The 21,743-nt window shown below is 40.3% G+C and overlaps 2 protein-coding genes across 5 annotated transcripts; one reads left to right on the top strand and one right to left on the bottom strand.

The window, feature by feature from the left end:
• Positions 1-182: 182 nt before the first annotated feature.
• LOC5515561 (chromatin modification-related protein eaf-1) lies at positions 183-2,120 on the bottom strand. The gene has a single exon (XM_032385229.2). The coding sequence runs from the start codon at positions 2,118-2,120 to the stop codon at positions 183-185; it is 1,938 nt and encodes a 645-aa protein (XP_032241120.2).
• A 1,477-nt stretch (positions 2,121-3,597) lies between these two features.
• On the top strand, positions 3,598-20,550 carry LOC5515560 (reversion-inducing cysteine-rich protein with Kazal motifs). Of its 4 annotated transcripts, XM_032385282.2 has the most exons (30): positions 5,348-5,480; positions 5,577-5,695; positions 6,655-6,754; positions 7,149-7,207; positions 7,512-7,586; positions 7,750-7,786; positions 10,378-10,520; positions 11,169-11,202; positions 11,289-11,344; positions 11,421-11,523; positions 11,971-12,018; positions 12,129-12,190; positions 12,441-12,555; positions 12,923-12,964; positions 13,106-13,553; positions 13,841-13,974; positions 14,154-14,186; positions 15,061-15,171; positions 16,813-16,868; positions 16,971-17,106; positions 17,456-17,542; positions 17,647-17,761; positions 17,903-17,992; positions 18,058-18,119; positions 18,203-18,330; positions 18,602-18,734; positions 19,110-19,211; positions 19,406-19,527; positions 19,753-19,842; positions 19,966-20,550. In XM_032385282.2, the coding sequence occupies exons 3-30, from the start codon at positions 6,700-6,702 to the stop codon at positions 20,191-20,193; spliced, it is 2,904 nt and encodes a 967-aa protein (XP_032241173.2). In that variant the 5' UTR covers positions 5,348-5,480; positions 5,577-5,695; positions 6,655-6,699; the 3' UTR covers positions 20,194-20,550. The 4 variants fall into 4 exon arrangements, with proteins under 4 accessions (XP_032241174.2, XP_032241173.2, XP_032241175.2 ...); XM_032385283.2 differs by lacking the exons at positions 5,348-5,480; positions 5,577-5,695 and adding an exon at positions 3,598-3,755; XM_032385284.2 differs by lacking the exons at positions 5,348-5,480; positions 5,577-5,695 and having other exon boundaries at positions 6,238-6,754; positions 12,923-12,955.
• Positions 20,551-21,743: the final 1,193 nt, after the last annotated feature.

The following is a 21,743-nucleotide window of genomic DNA, read 5'->3' as shown; positions in this document are numbered from 1 at the left end:
CAAGGCGAATGATCTTTCCAAACTCCCAGTCCCGTCCCGAACGAACTGTTTTTCTTTAAATAAAAAATCAACCTATCAATAAACCTGATTTTTGAGCGCGCAGCCTCCAACCAAGCAATATGGTCAGTGGAAATACACACTCCCGAGTCATCCTTGATCAGGCATCTAAACATAGAGTCACATCAATCCACTTGATAATTCCATAAAAACCCTAGCAACAAACTTTCTCTTTCAAAATGAACAGACTCCCGCTTGAAAAGAGGCTGTGCGTTTGTGTAGACCAAGTGTATGGTCTGGGGCTGTGCGTTTGGATACACCAAGTGGATGGTCTGGGGCTGTGCGTTTGGATACACCAAGTGGATGGTCTGGGGCTGTGCGTTTGGATACACCAAGTGTATGGTCTGGGCCTGTGCGTTTGTACAGACCAAGTGTATGGTCTGGGGCTGTGTGTTTGGATAGACCATGTGGATGGTCTGGGGCTGTGTGTTTGGATAGACCATGTGGATGGTCTGGGGCTGTGTGTTTGGATAGACCATGTGGATGGTCTGGGGCTGTGCGTTTGGATACACCATGTGGATGGTCTGGGGCTGTGCTTTTGGATAGACCAAGTGGATGGTGTGGGGCTGTGCGTTTGGATAGACCATGTGGATGGTCTGGGGCTGTGCGTTTGGATACACCAAGTGTATGGTCTGGGGCTGTGCGTTTGGATAGACCAAGTGGATGGTCTGGGGCTGTGCGTTTGGATACACCATGTGTATGGTCTGGGCCTGTGCGTTTGAATAGACCAAGTGTATGGTCTGGAGCTGTGCGTTTGGATAGACCAAGTGTATGGTCTGGAGCTGTGCGTTTGGATACACCAAGTGGATGGTCTGGGGCTGTGCGTTTGGATACACCAAGTGTATGGTCTGGGCCTGTGCGTTTGTACAGACCAATTGTATGGTCTGGGGCTGTGTGTTTGGATAGACCATGTGGATGGTCTGGGGCTGTGTGTTTGGATAGACCAAGTGGATGGTGTGGGGCTGTGCGTTTGGATACACCATGTGTATGGTCTGGGCCTGTGCGTTTGGATAGACCAAGTGTATGGTCTGGGGCTGTGTGTTTGGATACACCATGTGGATGGTCTGGAGCTGTGCGTTTGGATACACCATGTGGATGGTCTGGGGCTTTGCGTTTGGATACACCAAGTGGATGGTCTGGGGCTGTGTGTTTGGATAGACCATGTGGATGGTCTGGGGCTGTGCGTTTGGATACACCATGTGGATGGTCTGGGGCTGTGCGTTTGGATAGACCATGTGGATGGTGTGGGGCTGTGCGTTTGGATACACCATGTGGATGGTCTGGGGCTGTGCGTTTGGATAGACCATGTGGATGGTGTGGGGCTGTGCGTTTGGATACACCATGTGTATGGTCTGAGCCTGTGCGTTTGGATAGGCCAAGTGTATGGTCTGGAGCTGTGCATTTGGATACACCAAGTGGATGGTCTGGGGCTGTGCGTTTGGATAGACCAAGTGTATGGTCTGGGGCTGTGCGTTTGGATACACCAAGTGTATGGTCTGGGGCTGTGCGTTTGGATACACCAAGTGGATGGTCTGGGGCTGTGCGTTTGGATACACCAAGTGGATGGTCTGGGGCTGTGCGTTTGGATACACCATGTGTATGGTCTGGGCCTGTGCGTTTGGATAGACCAAGTGTATGGTCTGGAGCTGTACGTTTGGATAGACCATGTGGATGGTCTGGGGCTGTGCGTTTGTACAGACCAAGTGTATGGTCTGGGCCTGTGCGTTTGGATAGACCAAGTGGATGGTCTGGGGCTGTGCGTTTGGATAGACCAAGTGGATGGTCTGGGGCTGTACGTTTGGATACACCATGTGTATGGTCTGGGCCTGTGCGTTTGGATAGACCATGTGGATGGTCTGGGGCTGTGCGTTTGGATAGACCAAGTGTATGGTCTGGGGCTGTGCGTTTGGATACACCATGTGGATGGTCTGGGGCTGTGCGTTTGGATACACCATGTGGATGGTCTGGGGCTGTGTGTTTGGATACACCAAGTGTATGGTCTGGGGCTGTGCGTATTGATAGACCGAGTGGTTGGTCTGGGGCTGTGCGTTTGGATACACCATGTGGATGGTCTGGGGCTGTGCGTTTGGATACACCATGTGGATGGTCTGGGGCTGTGCGTTTGGATACACCAAGTGGATGGTCTGGGGCTGTGTGTTTGGATACACCAAGTGGATGGTCTGGGGCTGTGCGTTTGGATACACCAAGTGTATGGTCTGGGGCTGTGTGTTTGGATACACCAAGTGGATGGTCTGGGGCTGTGCGTTTGGATACACCATTTGGATGGTCTGGGGCTGTGTGTTTGGATACACCAAGTGTATGGTCTGGGGCTGTGTGTTTGGATAGACCAAGTGTATGGTCTGGGGCTGTGCGTTTGGATACACCATGTGGATGGTCTGGGGCTGTGCGTATTGATAGACCGAGTGGTTGGTCTGGGGCTGTGCGTTTGGATAGACCAATTGTATGGTCTGGGCCTGTACGTTTGGATAGACCAAGTGTATGGTCTGGGCCTGTGCGTTTGGATAGACCAAGTGTATGGTCTGGGCCTGTGCGTTTGGATAGACCAAGTGGATGGTTTGGGCCTGTGCGTTTGGATAGACCAAGTGGATGGTCTAGGCCTGTGCGTTTGGATAGACCAAGAAGATGGTCTGGGGCTGTGCGTTTGGGTCAAGCCCGAAGACATGATTTTGGACTTGGAGGGAGTACCCATTTAGCTCTTAGATATTTCATTCATGGCACCTTATAAAACATTTACACTGGTGTAGATCCACCAATTACTAAATAAACCGATGTTGCCATGTTTTGCTTATTTTATCATTTTGCATTTTTTTATTCTTCGTACGTTGTGAAGGAGCTTCGCATTTCTTGCATTCATACATTCAAAAATATGTTTCGCTAACCGCCGATTCACGTTTTCATTCCAGCTCGACCCCATTTTAGGTAGCTCGTCCTAGCTCGCAGTAGTAGTCAACGTTCCTTCATAAGAGCGGACCTTCCAGTCGAATGGGGGGGGGGGGGGGGTATCCTGCCTCTTAAACCGTTCTCTACATCGACGTAGGCGTTATGGCATAGCCTAAAGCAAAATGACGAAATTGTGAAATACTAGAAGAATAAATGATTGACCCAATATCTGTTTGTTTCCTGCATTTTCACTGGGTGTACACTCAATGTCATGCTACAAATAGGGGTTTGTATAGCTGTAGCACTTTAAGTATTGAGGAGGCGAAGTTTCAAGGAAAGTAATCACATTAGGCCAATCTTATTGCTCACGTACACACTTTGAAGTCATCAACAACGAAAAATGAAAGCTAAGAAAAGAAAATCATAAGACTAGATAAAGATTCCGTACATTTTTCCATTGGGCCACGGCTACCGAAACTGGTGCGGTTTGCAACAAAAAAAAAAAAATCCCAATCCCTGTTTATTCCTGGGGTTTGCAAGCAGCCGGAGGCGACACTCTCTCTCACCATTTGTAGCTCCGGTTTTGTGGGCTCTATGATCCACGGGCACGGCACTTTCTACAAGCAGCCAGCACGACAAGTTCATTATCAGATGTGATGGGCGACGAGCTGACCCACCACTAGGAGTAACGTGGCGCTGCGAATACTATGGATTGTTTTACCCTCAATTTCATCCAAGGAGACTTTTGCTGCTCTGTTATTGATATACGTGGGGGGAATATTCTCCTTTCTCTTTTGGTAAGTAAAAACCCTTATATCTAAAAACGGCTATAATATTGAAAGGATTTGTATACTTTTAGTGGAAAGAATCTAGCTTGATGTTCCCCATCACAAACACCCGCTGTGTTGTACTATGTTTTGCCTTTAAATAGTACTTTTGTTTACAACTTTTCTGTCGAATTTCGTTATAAGTTACTTCTTTCTTCTTTTTCTCTGTTTGCTTTTATTGTTGTCGTTATAGAATATACAGGTAGACAAAATAAAATTATAAATGAATAAAATAAATACCTAAATAAATAAGTAAAAAGAGCATGAGTAAATACATATGATTGAGATAATTCATAGTATTTGTATTATATATTTGACATAATTCATAAAAAAATAAAATATGTGGGGTAAAATATGTCAAAACTTTAAAGAATACTTACAACCTCACAAGTAACAACAATATCTTTAATATCTATCGTGATTATTTAAGTATTAGTTCCATCGTCATAATCATTTTTATGCACCATAATAATAACAAGACTGGAATAACCAGTATATAATGTGTCCGTGTGTGTAGTTGTATCGCGGAAATGCAAGCGGAAATGCTCTTTATTCAAGTGCAGGGAACAAACTGAAAAGGGCGGCTGGTCGAACTGTTAAGCAGAGCCACAATAAACCAGCGATTTAATAAAATATTGATTGAAACTTGTGAAACCATTACTTGAGAAGGAAATACAGCAACGAGTGAAATGTGGGCGCGGCAATTTCGCGGAGGTCAGTTCTACTCAAAAACTCAACCCCCCCTTCCCCTTTTAACGCACACAATATTTGTCACGCAACCATATCGTAATCTGAATACTTTAAGGGGGGGTAGGAATAATAAATATTTGTGTCGGCGGAAGAAACGTTTCGGTGTTTCACATCTATAATTTCTATTTATTTGTTCTTTTATGTATGCATCTATTTGTTTCTGTGTGAATCTGCCCTGATAAAAGTGCAGCCTATCAACAGGCCCAGTAAAGTACATTTATTAAAAATTAGCAAACATCTGCTATATTCGTGATAGTTTATGCGTTGTAAAAAGCCTATTTCAGGGTTAGCGGCTGCATTACATAGTCGATTGTGGTACGCCTCACGATGGAGATGCTTCATAAATCATGTAATCACATTACTAGCGCATTACAGGGAGGGCAGACATTCACCGAAAAATACGAACAGCACCAATTTAAAATCATACAAATATCAACGATAAAATACGCACTTATCAGGCGTACTCCACATCCGTTTTATTCCTATTTCTTTCCGTATATACCCCCCGAGCGATGCCAAAGGCGTGTGAGGTAGTACATTAGAAATATTCAGACACCATATACTGATATATATAGCTCACGCTTAACCGATAGCACCAAAATACACATGAATCTCGACAAAAGCTGATCAATAACTTATAAGATTATCATTTTTTTTCTTTTGACAGAAATTGAGACGTGTCTTGCCTGACAAATCGTAGGTTTTCTTAACAAGATATGCAAATTTTATTTTAAAACACTAAAAGCAATGCTAGATTGAGTTGGAGATGTATATCAGTCCAGTATCTTAGGGTTTTATCGGCAAAGTGTTTGCATACTTGCCAGGCTATCAGGGTAGCTCATCTACAAGCTACACCAAGCTCACAGTCGCACAGAGCTCTCCGCTGTCTACTTCAGGTGTCTTTTCTTGGGGTATACAATAATTGCTGCCTCGCCGGTAGACCCAGTAAGCGGAAATTACAACATGACATATGTACAATATATCCACAAAAAACATATCACAAGACGTAATTAGAACGCAAACTTGTGTCATTTTTTTTAGTTTGATCACGAAGTTTTTAAAGTGACGATCACTTTTCCTGACAATAGAAATAAGACATTAACTTCCTTCTGTCACGGAGACTACGCGAGCTGGAACAGAGAGGGGGAAACGACCTTAGGGCAAGTAAAAGAAAATATTATTTTTCCTACGTTTTTTCGATATATGTGTAAATGTAAACGATTTACATATTTCAAATGTAGTTTGAATTTCAATGTTTTACTTACAATAGAGTTCGTATCAAAAATCGAAACACAAATAAATGCAATTTTCTCCATTCACGCTTACCATTTAGATGTTTAGATAAAGTTTGTAAAAACATAAAAAAACACTTACCGAAAATAATTGGTGTAGGCATGAATCAGAAAAAACGTGCTACAACGAAATACGCGCGACTAAGACCGCGCCTTTTCTAGCCAATTAATCATTCTAGCTCGTAGCATCACGGCGTGTATTTCCTTACAGAGAGCGAGTTGGAATAGCTATGAATTTTAATCTTGTGAAGAATTCTGATCGTAGCTGCATGACAGGGGCAACATAGCCAGTGCAGTCTTGAATTACATCACGCTTTGATCACCGAGGATGATTCAACGACTTATCCATGGTGCGTGACCCGAGCGGAAAGACGTCCTCTCGATCTCAGTACGAGAATTGGTCAAATTCGGTCATTACTGAGTGAGAAGTTCTTTCGGCTCGCATATCGCATGCACTGAGTGTACTCATGCCGAGCTTGTCGGAACACTCCGCATTATGCAAAAATATGGAGTGCGAGGCCTTCGTGGTATAGATAATACAGCCAAACAATAACCCAGGTCATTTATTCGGCTATCTGAGCTGTCATAACAAGATGATCGTGTCCATTAAAGCACACAACGCAAAACAAACTAAAGGCTTTCTTTACATCACGGCGCGTCACATGTCGTTTTCGGTTCGCGTGCTGTGATTGGCTAGCGATTGTTAGAGCAATTTTTCCGCTAATTGGTTGTTTGATGCTATTGGTTGCTGTGTCTCGCAGTAGAGAGAGAGTCTTGACGTCGGGTTAATACTAGCCATGCACAACTCACTCTTGGATATATTGCAGGGAATTCAAGAGGGCTAATGTGGGCCTTCGCTTCAAGTCGCAATCATGCGGGTGCTACTAAGCACGGTCTTGCTCTTTCAAATCGTCGTAGCAAATCAAGGTATGAAAATCGCACTGGAATGGCAAATTTCGCAAGGATTTGAGGCCAACTCAAGCGACTGTGCGCGATGTACGGAGGTTTTCTATTTCTTCTTAGCTAGCGCCCAGGAATGCTAAAAACCTTGACCACGAAATCCCGTACCCTCGCTGGCTCTGTTGGTTTTGAGTTGTTAGGATTAATCACGATTTGTAGATTTAACAGAAGAAATAATTAGGACAACCACGCGCATGAATCCCCTGCATTCAAATTGAATGTAAATTTCCGGTAATGTCTTTGCGGAGTTTGCGAGTACATGAGGATTTGACTCGATTCTATCGCCTTATTACGACTTTCATTGTCAGATATTTACAGCGAATTGTTCTCCTTTTAATGGAGGTGTGTTTTGCATGTTTAGATATTCTGTGCTGTAAGCGAGCATCGGGCTTCAAGCGATGTCGAAGCGCATGCAACGAGGTAACTGTATAGTCAACTTTTGCTTTGGGTGTTTTATTGCTTCTCCGCAGGATACTATAGTGTCTAGATCGTGAAAGACCACTGGCTGTTTAGTTGCGCCAGTATATGTATACAAGTAATCACTTTACGTAGATGAGCTACAAAGTGGTTGAACTTGCACTGATGGAGAAATACGCTCATCACTTGCGATCAATGGGTTTCACACGTATGCCAGTTTATTTTAATTCAATTCAAATTGAAATCGGCTGGCCTGAAACATTTTCGCGGTCGCCTCATGCACAATGTTGTCTTTCTCTCCCGCTAGTATGTTGCCCAAACATACGTTCGAAAGCGCTTCGCTCAACTGAAAGAGCTACCCAAGCACTGCCCGGGCTACTTGGTGAGTAGGAAAAAACAGTTTATAGCCGAGTGTAAGCCATTTCGCGGTCAACTATGGGTGCGAAGATTAACGCTTGAATGTCTCGAATCGAGCGTGCTGGCAAATGTCATTCACTACCAGTCTCTGTGTTCTTGGATTTCATGTGTGTTTTATCGTATTTCAGACGGATTTCTGGAGCTGTCTGAACCGCAGTAACTCCGGTAAGCATTTTAGTTTACAGCGCTTTAGCGCCGTGTTTTTAGTATTGTCAGTCTAATTTCAACTAATAACTTCTGCAAATAAAGGCCTACCTTCCATTATAGCCTAATTAGCGCCAAGAAATAGCGACCACGAGCGCGAATGCTATAGAATGTGTGGGCTTATTCGGTTTTATGTAAACTTTGCTTCGTAACATAGGGTGTTTTGGTTTATCTTCCAGCTTAGGGAGGGAAAATATCGAGAAATGGAGGATTAGAAAGGCTCAAAAGGTCGCCGAAATGTTGAAAGTCCACGGTTGAGCAGTCCTTGCGCGTTGTTGTTTTATCCGCCTGACCGCGCTTGCTCCCGCTATTTTTTTCTTTGCCCAAACTTCTACTGAACGTAGTTTTGGTGGTTTTAGAGTAAGGTTGACTTTCAAGTAAATAATTGTTGATTGCACGTGTCCAGTTTCCGTTTAACTTGTGCAGACGGTTTGACTCTTATCTTGGGCTGGCTGCTAATAGCAACCTTTTAAGCGAACATCAATTTCCATGCGAAGTTGCACTAATGGAAGTTTAATTGGAGACCTTATTGTTTTCGATGTGACTGGTATAGTTCATGTTCTTGAGGACCCAATTTTCAAAATTACATTTTCTAGAAGACAGTGCAAATATTTCGATTTTTAAGGCGCCGTGTTAAAAGCCCCCTTGAATTTGTTGTTCAAACAACTGTGTTGTTTTGTGCGAGCCGTCACATCCAATCATTTCGAAATGGACTCTGCCTTTGTGCTGTTGTATTCTTTGTTACTAATCCTAAATATGTGAATAACTTTTCTTTATGCCGAGGGCTAAAATGCATAATAAATAAGGAGACTAAGTTGTAAAATATGGCTTTTTAACCGTGGTTTTTCTCGCCCGCTCTGGCCATGTAGTGTAGAGTGACTAGCGCCTTCATGTAGCGGTGGATAGCAAGGTGTGTTTTGTACCCTCTCGATGGTCTCGTGTTGCCGCTTACGTGTTTACACAACTATTACACCACCCACAGGCTCTCTGTTGTACTCTTTTGTTCAGAACCCAAACCCGGTCTAACTAAACGATGGAACAATCCCAGGGATTAGACAAGAAGCGGGTAACTTTTATATTAAAAGTAGAGCGCATTAGAGTCGCTTCATTTGATCTTTGTGTTGAAAGATTCTCCTCTAGAACTTTCACATATTTCGCACGGCATTGGCAGTTTATTTTGCCCCCTTTTATTCTAAATCTGATGTTTTTTAAAATATATAATATTTCCTGTGATCATTTATTTCTTCAGTCGGACAAAAAACTAACTCAACCGCGTGAACCACACATTTTCGTCAGTTGCACACTCCTTGATGAGATCAGTCTTTTCGCCCCTATACAGTGTATGATTGAGATAGATAGTAAAGATGCCCTTATTCAAAAGCCTCTCACAACGAATAAAATGCTCCTATCAGCTAATAGAGTAGATGCTTCTAGAACGATATTTTTTTAAGATTGAATAAAACGACGGTCGGTAGCTCTTGAGACTCTGCTGAAAACCTTCCATTAGACTTGTCACCTATTTGTAGAGGTCAAATGCTTGGCGCACGTTCGTTCCTTGCTTTTGAAGTACTTTAGTGAATTCATTTCTTGGCAGCCAGACATCCTGGCACCGCACTCGAAAATACCTTACAACTTTACAAGTTGCTGTCATTCTCAGGCAATCTTTAAAGTCGCTAAAAAATGGTTTTTCATTAATGGGTTAAAAGAAATTTAATCTAGCTCACTGTCCCGTATTTTAAGGTTTCCGATAGTGTATACATATTTTTTTCACCTCAATTATTTCTCTAACCAGAGTATTTACAAAGAAACTGACACTAACCATAAATCTTCTTTAAAAAAACGAACTGGTTAAAATGCAATCAGGAGATATGCCAAAGTACTCAATGTGTGCTATCGAGGAGCGTGTATTTTTTTTGGACAAGTAAATACATGTTTTATGTAAATAATAGACTTGGTCAAATATATGTCATATATGTTAGCTCATTTCTTCTTGTAATTAAAGGCATGTAGATGAGGTATTGTTAGTTGGGGATGTAGGGGTAAGGCAGAATTGCCAACTCACATTTTATAGCACTTCTGGATGTTATTTTTAATGCAATTACTTTTTTACTTTTTCTATCTAGTTCGGTTTTATTTATGTAATTTAAGGGAGTAGCAAGTAGCAGCACTTTTTTTAATTTTTTATTTTTATGGGCTCTTGTATGCCAAAATAATTAACTGTGAAATTAATTAGATAACACACATTTACTGACTTCAAGGTGAGGTTTAAGAGGATACTGCACCCTATGATCATTTTAGAAAAAGCTGTAAAATATGGCACAAAGGAAGCTCTTCCCTCCCCTTCTAGGTACAACATTTGCCCACATGTCAACTGTACAGGTTTGAACAACACGTTTTCTCACCTTGATTCACAGATTCAACCCTTAACACCCCCAAGATATTTCATTCTTTCTCAAAAGAGAAGGGCCAAAATTGATTAGACGTCATTGCATATATAAAGCTATATAAATATATAGGCTGCAGTCAATCAATATATAGTATTTTTTTTTCAGTTGACCAATATGTGGATTCCAAAATGGCAAACCATGCTGGCATTTGCTGCCTGCTCACGTCTCTCCCACACTGCCGGCAGGATTGCTTAAAAGGAAAGCTTTTGGCATTGAACAAGAGCTGCCCCCAGGCCTCCGACCAGCATGTAAGTGTAAAATGCCATCTTTCTCCTTAATGGAGAATGCAAGCACCTATGATAAGATGCCTTTAGGGCTGAGCCATTAGACAAGTGAAGTGGAACACAGAGAGGCTTCACTATATTATTATTTTCATTTCCGTTGTTTTTCAATTTATTTTGGTTTGCATGCTTTTCGTAAAAATTGAATGTGCTGCATTACCTTTTTGCTCTGCCTTCATTTTCCAATCCCTTGATATGTGGAAAAAATATACCACAAATATATTGGAAGAAAATATGATCATGTCACTATAGTTCTCAATACTTGATGTGGAGCGGGAACTGAATGGAACTACATATTTTTGTAGAACTATTATCATGTTCTTTCTTTCCCCCAAGTGTTGAAATAAATCCACTACTAAGAAGAATTTTGTTACCACTCTTAATTTTCTCATTAGTTGCAGAAGAAAAAAAAATCGAGCCCAAGTTGGGGTCACTTTACATGGTTTAAAGATAAATCACAACCTTAAAATGCCATGAAAATATGTGATTGATTTAATAAAAACTCTTGTTGACCACTCTTCACAGTTTATTTATTTCAGTTTGATCTTGAGGCTTTTGCCATCAGGATAATGTAAAAGAATGCCATTTAACTGGTTTCAATTGCGTTTTTATTAGGCTCATCTACACTCATGCATAGATAGACATCAAGGTAAGAATGACACCCGACCTCAGCAAGCTCTGGAAGCCTACTCTACCACTCAAATGCAATGCTGAAAGTATTATTTCTGGTCACAGAAACAGCAAAGTGTTGTAGGAGTGCCTCTAAAGATTGTGTCAAGGCTTGTAAAGTGGTAAGTAATTATATCCTGACCTGCCAAATATTTATTTAGTATAGGTTTTCTTATATCTTTATCAACAACTCCACAGATTTTTTCTTCTGAAAAACCACCAAAAATGTCAGCGAAGAAGAGAGTGCGAGAGCAATGTGCAATTGGGGGCCAGCATGTTATCAACTGTGTAGAAAACTCAGGTTGGTGACAGCAATGATGCAGTTTCAACAGTGCCTGCAATCCCCCCCCCCCCCCCACCCTCCTTTGGAATTTAAGACAGAAATGCATGGGAGCCACAATTAACTACCAGTAGTATTTTACCTCATGTTTGATGTTTTGCCTCCCCCCCTCTCCGGGATGGTCTCTCCCTCAGGTCCACCCTGCCTGTAACTGCTGAGATGTATTTCATACGCACAGTTAACAGGGGCAGATCCAGAAAAAAGTAGTTTCAAGAAAAGGGTTGCCGGACTCATTGTTCCCTCATATATTTCTTATTATTTCTAAGCCAAATGTTTGAAAATAGGGGGGCCGGGACCTGCTCATATTGTTATAGTATTCCACTAATAGAGTTTTTTGTTTATTTAATATATTTAAATATTGTTACAGTATTTCCATAAGCAGATGCCTTTATCTATCTATTGTTACAGTTCCCACTGGTTGCCCAAAGGGGAAGTCGGACTGTGAAAGCCAATCAGGTGATTCACTTATTTAAAAGCTTGACCAGTAAAACAGTGAAAATATGTATGTTTGCTCTTACCAATTACACAACTTCTATTGTTAATTTTGTTGTCGGTTTTGTTTTTAGGTGAACAGCTGAGATGCTGTGACTTGGCTGGGGAGGAACAATGCAAAAAAGGATGTAAAAGAGTAAGTTAAGAAAATGTTACAGTCCAATTCGCGATTTCAACAAAATTATTTTCTTTAAGTTTATCTGTACACCATATCACCCTAACCTTACTTAATCTTAAACACATAAAAGAATGGGAATTTTTATCTAAAATACACAATTTGATTATTTTTTAATCAATTTTTTTACCAGTTTTTACCTTACTCTGAAGTCGCCTCAAGTGCTTCTGCCCTAAAAGCTATAATTTAATGCGTATTTTGTTGGGTGCAGGTTCTGCTGAAAATGGACAATGCTAAGGAATCTATGGAGGGTCTCACCAATGCATGCAAGGAGCCGCTTCAGGAGAAAGCCAATCAAAAAATGTGGAATTGCCTTCTCTCTCCTGGTAACACTTACAATTTTTGAATTATCTTTTTTCCCATTGATTCAGTTTAAACTTTTATCCTCATGTTAGTTGGAATTATATGGACAAATTGGATATTAGCCAATCCACCCCCCTATATATGTGTCTGTAATTTCCTTTAGGTAGAGAAACAACCCTTTGCATGATGGCCTGTCAAACCAACCTATTCTACTATGGATGCAGACATTTAGTATGGCTTAAACTGCTGAGAATACTGTAGCCAAAACATCCAAATTTTTTTAACAAAACGCCAAATTTCGGTTAAGTTACTTTTTTTCGGTACTGTATATAGGGACTGTGTTAGCGAAGAGGTTAGCCCATCTTGCTTACCCTTTCACATTTTTTGCAGTTGTGCGAGATCCGACACCATTACCTATTACAGGTATGATAAGTAAGTAGATAACTTCCATAAACTTCTTAATCTAATTTAAGCTAATAATAAAAATGCTACTAAATCTTTCACAGCACTTAGTATTGATTTAAAAAAGTAGTATTATGTTAAAAAAGTAAATAGTGTTTTATTTTTTGCCAGGCATTGACGGAGCCAAGCTTCAATGTTGTTCCAAAGCACTTTCATCTCTGTGCTGGCGGTTGTGCATTACAATGTTCACATCGTCATGGGATGGGTCACAAAACTACCAGCAGTTTGACAGGCAGTGTACCTACAATCCCAAAGAGGCAAATCTAATGAACTGCATAGCAGATGTCACAAAGCCTTGCCAATTGGGCTGCAGTGGCTTGAATTTTTGTACAAATTTCAACAACAGACATACTGAACTGTTTAGGAGTTGTGACGCTAAGTCTGACTCCCATGCCAAGTACCACATGCAGGACTGGGAAAAGGGGATTATCAATATGCCTGGAATGCCGATTCCAGTCCAGGACATTAAAACATGCTTGCCAGATACTTGGAAGACGATCGCATGTGTCCTACAAATTAAGCCTTGCAGTATAAAATCACACAGGAGCACCATATGCAGGTACGTCTTCGTTTATTTAACAGTCCAGCTATTACCAGAAAATAGAGAAATCTGCGCTTCTGTAACCAAGCAAGGTAGAGCAGGGAAAAGTTATTTGGTGAAATAGCCATGACGGCTTTTAGCCATGGCCGGATCTAGCCATGGCCAGATCAGTCAATTCATAAATTATAAGAGGAAATTGATGTAGAATTGTAAAAGCATATTTGAGTCAGTGAATTGTTTATTTAGCTGTTCTTTGTCATGTTTCATTTTGCCATTCTTGGTCAATTTTCCTTAAATTCTTTCAGGGCTGACTGCATCCGCATTTTGAACCAATGTGGAAATGCCACACTAATGCATCAACAACCACCTGAAGAGGTGTGCAACAAGCTTTCTCCCATGGTAGACCAGTCAAGCTGCATCTCAATCGGCAAATATCTAAGTAAGAGCAAACCTCTGCTACCAGTCCATGATCCCGCACCACACCCTCCCCTTTCCCTCTCAGAAAACCCAATGAAATATTTAGTTTAATAAATATTATTTGGCAAGTGTTCGGTAGTGCTTGAAAGTAAGATCTTTTGTGTATATTTAACCATTTATTTATTATATTATTATTTTCAGGACCCAGTCCCTACTCAGACGTCACTGACCAAGGTATTGTTAAGTTTGAATTATTTTGAAACCTTAGTTGAAACCTTCCAGTACTTCAAGTTTATATGTACCTTCTGGTCATTTGAAACAAACTTGGTATCTAAACATGCAAAGATAAATTGTTCTTGTTTAAAGTCCATATAACCAGTCATTTGTGACGTAGATGGAGTTGTCAATCAAATTCCATGAGAAAATACATGTGTGTGTTAAACTTGTTCATGTCTTCTAAGTTATTGCTGAAGGTCGTTGTGTGGTTACAAGTTTTACTGTCAGCTTTTTATTGCAACCTGGTAGTCAAATAATTATTTAACTTCAGGAAACATCTGAAAATTTAGCAGATTTTTTGTTTTTGCATTGTGCGTGCGCGCTGCATTCGCAATAAAAAATGGCGACAGTCCCACGAGTGCACACTGCACACAAAACAAAATTTTCTTTTTTCACCTATTTTCTGCGCTAAATTATTCTTTGCTTCTTTGTGGGTAGCATTACAATGAAAAATACTTCGCCAATATTTTGTGGTATTGCCATCTCGAATTTTGAAGGATTTAAGAAAAATACCTTGTTTTAGATTTTCCACCCAAAACTTTGAATTATTCACTCAATTCAATCTCCTTTCGTGTGGCCAGGAACAATTTTCAAAGATCTGTAGAAAATTCAATTCCCTTTTCAGAATTTGAAATTTTATCTATGCTTTTTTTGGCTAGATTGATATAAGTAAAAGGTTTTTAGAACTTGGTAAAATTTGCAAGTAGTTCGTTTGGAATCTAACAAGACTAACACTGACTTCATATGTGATTTTAGTATTAGAACTTGAAATAGGCTATTATTTTTGTAAGCTATTCTTTAGTGGTGCACTGACCCTGGGTTTTGTTTACAGTAACTCACCCTTGTAACCCCAACCCGTGCCAGAAGTCCAGGATATGTGAGATCAACAGAACATGTTATGCTGCTTCCCTTGATGGCTGTGAGCGTCACACCTGTTACCCAGGTTTGTGCAGAACTTTTCTTCTTTATTCGTCTCTTGTGCTGATCTCTTGTCATCTGAGCTGATCTTTTGTCATCTGAGCTGATCTCTTGTCATCTAAGCTGATCTCTTGTCATCTGTGCTGATCTCTTGTCATCTGGGCTGATCTCTTGTCATCTGGGCTGATCTCTTGTCATCTGGGCTGATCTCTTGTCATCTGGGCTGTTCTCTTGTCATCTGTGCTGATCTCTTGTCATCTGAGCTGATCTCTTGTCATCTGGGCTGATCTCTTGTCATCTGGGCTGATCTCTTGTTATCTGAGCTGATCTCTTGTCATCTGTGCTGATCTCTTGCCATCTGGGCTGATCTCTTGTTATCTGAGCTGATCTCTTGTCATCTGTGCCGATCTCTTGTCATCTGAGCTGATCTTTTTGTCATCTGGGCTGATCTCTTGTCATCTGTGCTGATCTCTTGTCATCTGTGCTGATCTCTTGTCATCTGTGCTGATCTCTTGTCATCTGAGCTGATCTCTTGTCATCTGTGCTGATCTCTTGTCATCTGGGCTGATCTTTTTGTCATCTGAGCTAATCTCTTGTCATCTGGGCTGATCTCTTGTCATCTGGGCTGATCTCTTGTCATCTGGGCTGATCTCTTGTCATCTGAGCTGATCTTTTTGTCTGCTGAGCTGATCTCTTGTCATCTGGGCTGATCTCTTGTCATCTGTGCTGATCTCTTGTCATCTGTGCTGATCTCTTGTCATCTGGGCTGATCTCTTGTCATCTGAGCTCATCTCTTGTCATCTGAGCTGATCTCTTGTCATCTGGGCTGATCTCTTGTCATCTGAGCTGATCTCTTGCCATCTGGGCTGATCTCTTGTCATCTGGGCTGATCTTTTTGTCTGCTGAGCTAATCTCTTGTCATCTGGGCTGATCTCTTGTCATCTGAGCTGATCTTTTTGTCTGCTGAGCTGATCTTTTTGTCTGCTGAGCTGATCTTTTTGTCATCTGAGCTGATCTTTTTGTCATCTGAGCTGATCTCTTGTCATCTGTGCTGATCTTTTTGTCTGCTGAGCTGATCTCTTGTCATATGTGCTGATCTCTTGTCATCTGTGCTGATATTTTTGTCATCTGGGCTGATCTCTTGTCATCTGAGCTAATCTCTTGTCATCTGAGCTGATCTCTTGTCATCTGGGCTGATCTCTTGTCATCTGAGCTGATCTCTTGCCATCTGGGCTGATCTCTTGTCATCTGGGCTGATCTTTTTGTCTGCTGAGCTAATCTCTTGTCATCTGGGCTGATCTCTTGTCATCTGAGCTGATCTTTTTGTCTGCTGAGCTGATCTTTTTGTCATCTGAGCTGATCTTTTTGTCATCTGAGCTGATCTTTTTGTCATCTGAGCTGATCTCTTGTCATCTGTGCTGATCTTTTTGTCTGCTGAGCTGGTCTCTTGTCATATGTGCTGATCTCTTGTCATCTGTGCTGATCTTTTTGTCATCTGGGCTGATCTCTTGTCATCTGAGCTGATCTTTTTGTCTGCTGAGCTGATCTTTTTGTCTGCTGAGCTGATCTTTTTGTCTGCTGAGCTGATCTTTTTGTCATCTGCTGATCTCTCGTCTTTTGTGCTGATTGTCTTTAGATGTCTTAACTTTTGTTCTTTATTTATTAGGATGTCGTCTTGGAGAGGCATCAACATTTCTTGTGAGGATGGGAGAATATGCTAAAGTGAGCTTATGCCCAGTACCATACTTTTCGCTTCCAATTGTTCTTTCTATCATCTATATAAACCTCTTGGGTCTAATAATATTTTTGCCTGACTCCTGTTAGGTGCCAGTGGAGTCAGGCCAAGATGGCTGCTTTAGGGTGTGTCATTGTGGAAGTGATGGAAAGCTGTCTAGATGTACAAATCTTGAATGTGTATACAAGAGAACATGCGCTGTTAAAGGTCTACAAAAGCCAAAAGGTTAGCTCATTGATCATATAAGACATTATTTTTCTGAAGACAGGTTAACTAAAAGTACCACTTTAACATATTCATAACTGGCTTGTTAGGCCCTTTCTCGTGTTTTTTTCTTCCTTTCATAGGAGTGTCAGGTCATAACAGTGTGACCAGTAAAAACTGTGAACATTTGACATATGTAGGCATTGAATGTTTTTACATGCAAACAGTCAACTAGGAACATGCCTCAACAAGTCTCTTTGTCTGAATTCTCTCTTGTGATTTGACAGACAAACATTCCACACTTATTTTTGGTGTTCATGTTTTTACAGGCTGTGCTGTAATAGTTTTTTTAAACATTTTTTTTTTGTAGAACATGGAGAGAGATTTGCGATTGGGAGGAACTTCTGTGCATGCTTTGCTGGCGAGTTGATGTGCACAAGAAAGACAATTCAGCAAGGTATTAACACTGTTCTAAATGAATCAATGTTGTAAGGCTTGTAAGGATTATAAACTCTGTTATGTTGTGGAACTTGTCATAATTTTTTTATCATTTTTACACAGGCCTATCTATGGAGTTCATCAGCACAAATGACTCTCTTCCTTGTGGCTGCCCTGCAACACATGATCCTGTGTGCGCAAGGGATGGTAGAACCTACCCTAACGCATGTATTGCTAGGTAATACATAACCTCTAAAAATTGCTAGCCCAAGATTTTTACTAAGGAATATTTTGTGCCAGCAAGATTGTCAAAGGCTATCGTGATTCAATAAATTTAATCTCCCAACAATTGATGACTAAGATGTTCAATACTCTTTAGATGTTCTGGGTTGAAGCCCAACCAATATTCAGAGGGAAACTGTGCGTCAATTGACCCCTGCAAAGACAACCCGTGTGACAAGGGACAAAGGTAATAACGGTAGCCATTTCTTGCTTTCATCTTTTTTCGTTTTTAATAAATCACTAAAATTTCAGGTGTATAATTGCCCGGAAGTCTTGCATCTCTACCAATGAACCATGTGTTCAATATTTTTGTGGTAAGTTTGTAAGTTTGATTACTTGTGCATCCTGCATTTTGTTGTCTTTACTTTGTGCTAACTAATAAACCACACTGTTACAGTTGCAGCAAGTTCTTATTGTAAGGACATGCAACTTGAGCCTGTGTGTGACACAGATGGCCAGCAGCATCCAAATCTGTGCTCTCTTCACTTCCAAGGGAAGAAATTGGCTTATAAAGGATTTTGCAAGGTAAGGCTAAACCTTAGCAGATCAAGTCAAACTGGCACTCCAAACAAGATTAAGATACCCATTTCTCTTTTTGCCAAACCAAATGGATGCTTTAGATGTCTTTAGACAAAAGATACTAGATAGACCCACACATTGCATACCAGATACTTTCAGCCTTATTACTTACACACGTTCCATCCACTAAACTGTATCTGGCAGTCTACTTTGTCACCCTCAAGAATTACAAATTGCCCTCATAGAAGTATGTGGTGTGACACATCTTTTTCTGTAGTCCTACTGCAAATCCCCAACTAAGCCAGTATGTGGTGTGAACGGAGAAACCTACAGCAGCATCTGTGGAGCGCACTCCGCCCGAGTGGTTGTGGACTATGAGGGACCATGCAGAGCAATTGGTTATGGACAAGGTAGGCCTTCTGGTTATTAATTTTAAGTTTTTAATTCATGTTTTGTCAAAATAAGCACAGATAATGGCTGCACCTGTCACGCCAGAGAGAGATGAAAAAAAATAATATATATATTGATATATATATATCAATATATATATATATATATATCTTACAACGAAATTTATCGTTTTCTGACATAAGCCAAAATTTCTGGCTTATTCATAAGCGCACACTGGGTTGCCTTTTGTTGTTGTTATTTTGCTGTGCGAGGTTGCCACTGAAAATGTGACATGATTTATCAGTGCAAGTCGCCCAATGACGGTAAAGGGATAGCGTGTGAGTGTGTATATATACCAACAGTATTATATAACAGTCATCATTTGTTTTTCTCAGTTAAAGAGGACACATCCAGGTGTGCCAATGTGGAGTGCCCCAAGCGGGTACCTGGAAACTGCAAGGGGGTCCACCCCCCTGGGGCTTGCTGCATGCAGTGTGGTGAGTTTCTAGAAGTTTCTAGACCATTTGTATGAACATAAACTGATATTGTCCTGTTTAAATCCCTCTTTCATTTCTGTGTGATGGGGGCTTAAAGTCTTTCTGAGTTTCTAACTGGCTGCAACTTTCTCTTAGTATAGTGGACTGTAGTGGACTGCATTTATTCCTAAGGCATGCATGTTTTATTGTTTTAGCTGCCCAGCTAAGAGTACTGGTCAGTCAGACACAGCTAACTATCAACAGCCAAGGGTTCCGTAACTATGGCCCCATTACCCTGGAGCATCTACTGGTGGCACTCCGGCGGCATGTCACTACGGTGAGTACGGTCATGCACTACAAGGAGAGCACATAACCACATACCCTAGGCACTCATTGTACGGAGGTGGCACACTTCTGAGCAAACCTTATACCTCATAAGTGCTTATCACACACCAACTTAGATGTGACATACTTTCTCCTAGGCAATCTTATCTTACACCTTGTTAAGCCATGGATCTTGCTTTGATGTATAATAAAGTTGTTATCTGCTTGTATGTTTCAGTCTGAGTGTGACCTGTTTGGCTATCAAAGTATTGAGGGAGATGTGGTTGTTCTTATAATGGCTGTAACACTCAAGCCCACCATGTTACAGGTAAGGCCTTCACATGATGTTCCTGGTACACTTAGAACCTGTGAAGATTTTCTGGCAAGTAAATTTTTTGGCAGCAATTTTTGGTTTAAATAAGAAAACCCAATTATATAACTCTTTAAACAGATTGAAGCATGCAGTTTGGAGGCACAAAAGATAGAGGCTTCGATCAACACCGAAAGCCCATCATTTACCTCAGATGTTCTACTCTCTACACTAAAAGGTGCCCAGACAGACACGCCTTCCTTGTCCGCAATGACACAAGCATCAAGTACATCATCAATCAAATTTATTCACCTATTAGGTGCTTTGCTGCACACCTATTTTATTACAAATTTGGTGCTGAGCAGTTAGCATCAAATGTAAATTAGATAGCGTGAAATTATTTTTATGATAAAAAACTAAACTAAAATATAAATTCTGGTATTGTAAAGACAAAATCAGAGCATATCAGTTTCTGGATAAAATATTATAACCAATGAAAATGTACAGTATTATATAGTATATATTTTGTAAAAATAATTACTACTGTATTTGACATGTTATGTTTTGTTTTACAACAAACAAAATCACAATCCAAGGCATTTAAAGAATGAAAAAAAATTCAATAAAATACTGGGTGGCTTTATGATTTACGTCATCCACAACTATTTTTAATTTGGCCGTCTAGTGATCTTTATTAAAGATATTATTGCAGATTTAAAAAAAAAATAAAAATTTATTGTAACAAAGACAGGATCCAGAAATTATTTGCGACAGCCTGCAAATCCTTGGCAACATTGAAGGGCCTCACAACACTTCACCACCCAACATGGTTAGCTGTTTTATGTATTTGTATGTGGCTAATAGGTGGAGAAAGTACCAGTAACACCCATTTTTATAGTTTACAAAATGTAAAAGTAATATTTTTACTAACTAAAGATAAAGTTCTATTTTGGATAAATGTAATATTTTGGTTTATGTCAAAGAGTTGTACTTAGTTTTTGTCTAAAGCTGTTTAACATCACGCATAATTTCAAAAACATTTTTTTTCTTGGACCTTTTCTTTTCTTGGAAGATCAAGGAACTATAAAGGCTGCTGTCTAGACATCTTCATGATGTGAAACTGATCCTAAGATGTCCTGACATAAGGCTAAAGTATTTTGGCAATGAACGAGTAATTTTGTACAGTCTGTCTGTATACAGAAATTAAATTGAAAGATAAAAAATTAATGTGATAATATATACTGCACAGCTTGTAACTGATAGGTGTCAAGTATGTGTTTTTGTTTATTTTTACATTTTTTCAGCAGTGGCATTACAATAAATAAGAATTGCCTTTATCTTATGACTCAGCCACTGAACTTTAGCATAAATATAAAAAAGTATAGCCTGAACAGTTGACGCCAGCTGCTACCATACCCACCAAGACAATGTTTTAAAAAGTCAGCCTATTAGCATGGGGGAACAACTGTTCGACACTTCATAACTAATAGGATTTTGTAGTGTGCTGATGAGCACTGAAACGTTTGCCACTGGTTGGCTAGGAAGTTCGTGTCAATTAGAATAACAACTCACATCCTTATTGGCTTATTTCCCAAAACCATCTAGGTGAGCATGTGTCACACTGTAACTTCAAGTAAGTTGGAATCTAAGATAACACACCCAATAAACCATGTTTTAATTATCTTGTAAAAAGTTAATGTACATATCTGTTCAAATGAATTAACAATGTACAGTATTAAAAAAAGTTTTTATATGAAGAGATGCTGACTGATTTGGTATTTTTAAGAAATGATTTGGTATTTTTATGGAATCATGGGTGGCCTAGTGTGTTAGCACACATCAGCATATGGGACCTCTCACCATTGCTGAAATATGTTTGATTCTTGGTTGAGATATGGATCAAGTCTGGGACTACCAAG

The sequence above is a fragment of the Nematostella vectensis genome, chromosome 2 (genome assembly GCF_932526225.1).
Source record: "Nematostella vectensis chromosome 2, jaNemVect1.1, whole genome shotgun sequence".
Classification (NCBI taxonomy): domain Eukaryota; kingdom Metazoa; phylum Cnidaria; class Anthozoa; order Actiniaria; family Edwardsiidae; genus Nematostella; species Nematostella vectensis.
This window is presented reverse-complemented; position numbering and strand designations above follow the sequence as displayed.

Excerpts from the sequence above, each read along its gene's own strand:
- LOC5515561 (XM_032385229.2), bottom strand. The coding sequence starts at position 2,120 with ATGGTGTATCCAAACGCACAGCCCCAGACCAACCACTCGGTCTATCAA.
- LOC5515560 (XM_032385283.2), top strand. The coding sequence starts at position 6,700 with ATGCGGGTGCTACTAAGCACGGTCTTGCTCTTTCAAATCGTCGTAGCA. Across the intron at positions 11,345-11,420 it reads GTGTCAAGGCTTGTAAAGTG|ATTTTTTCTTCTGAAAAACC; the intron begins GTAAGTAATTAT and ends ACAACTCCACAG. Across the intron at positions 12,019-12,128 it reads GGACTGTGAAAGCCAATCAG|GTGAACAGCTGAGATGCTGT; the intron begins GTGATTCACTTA and ends TTTTGTTTTTAG.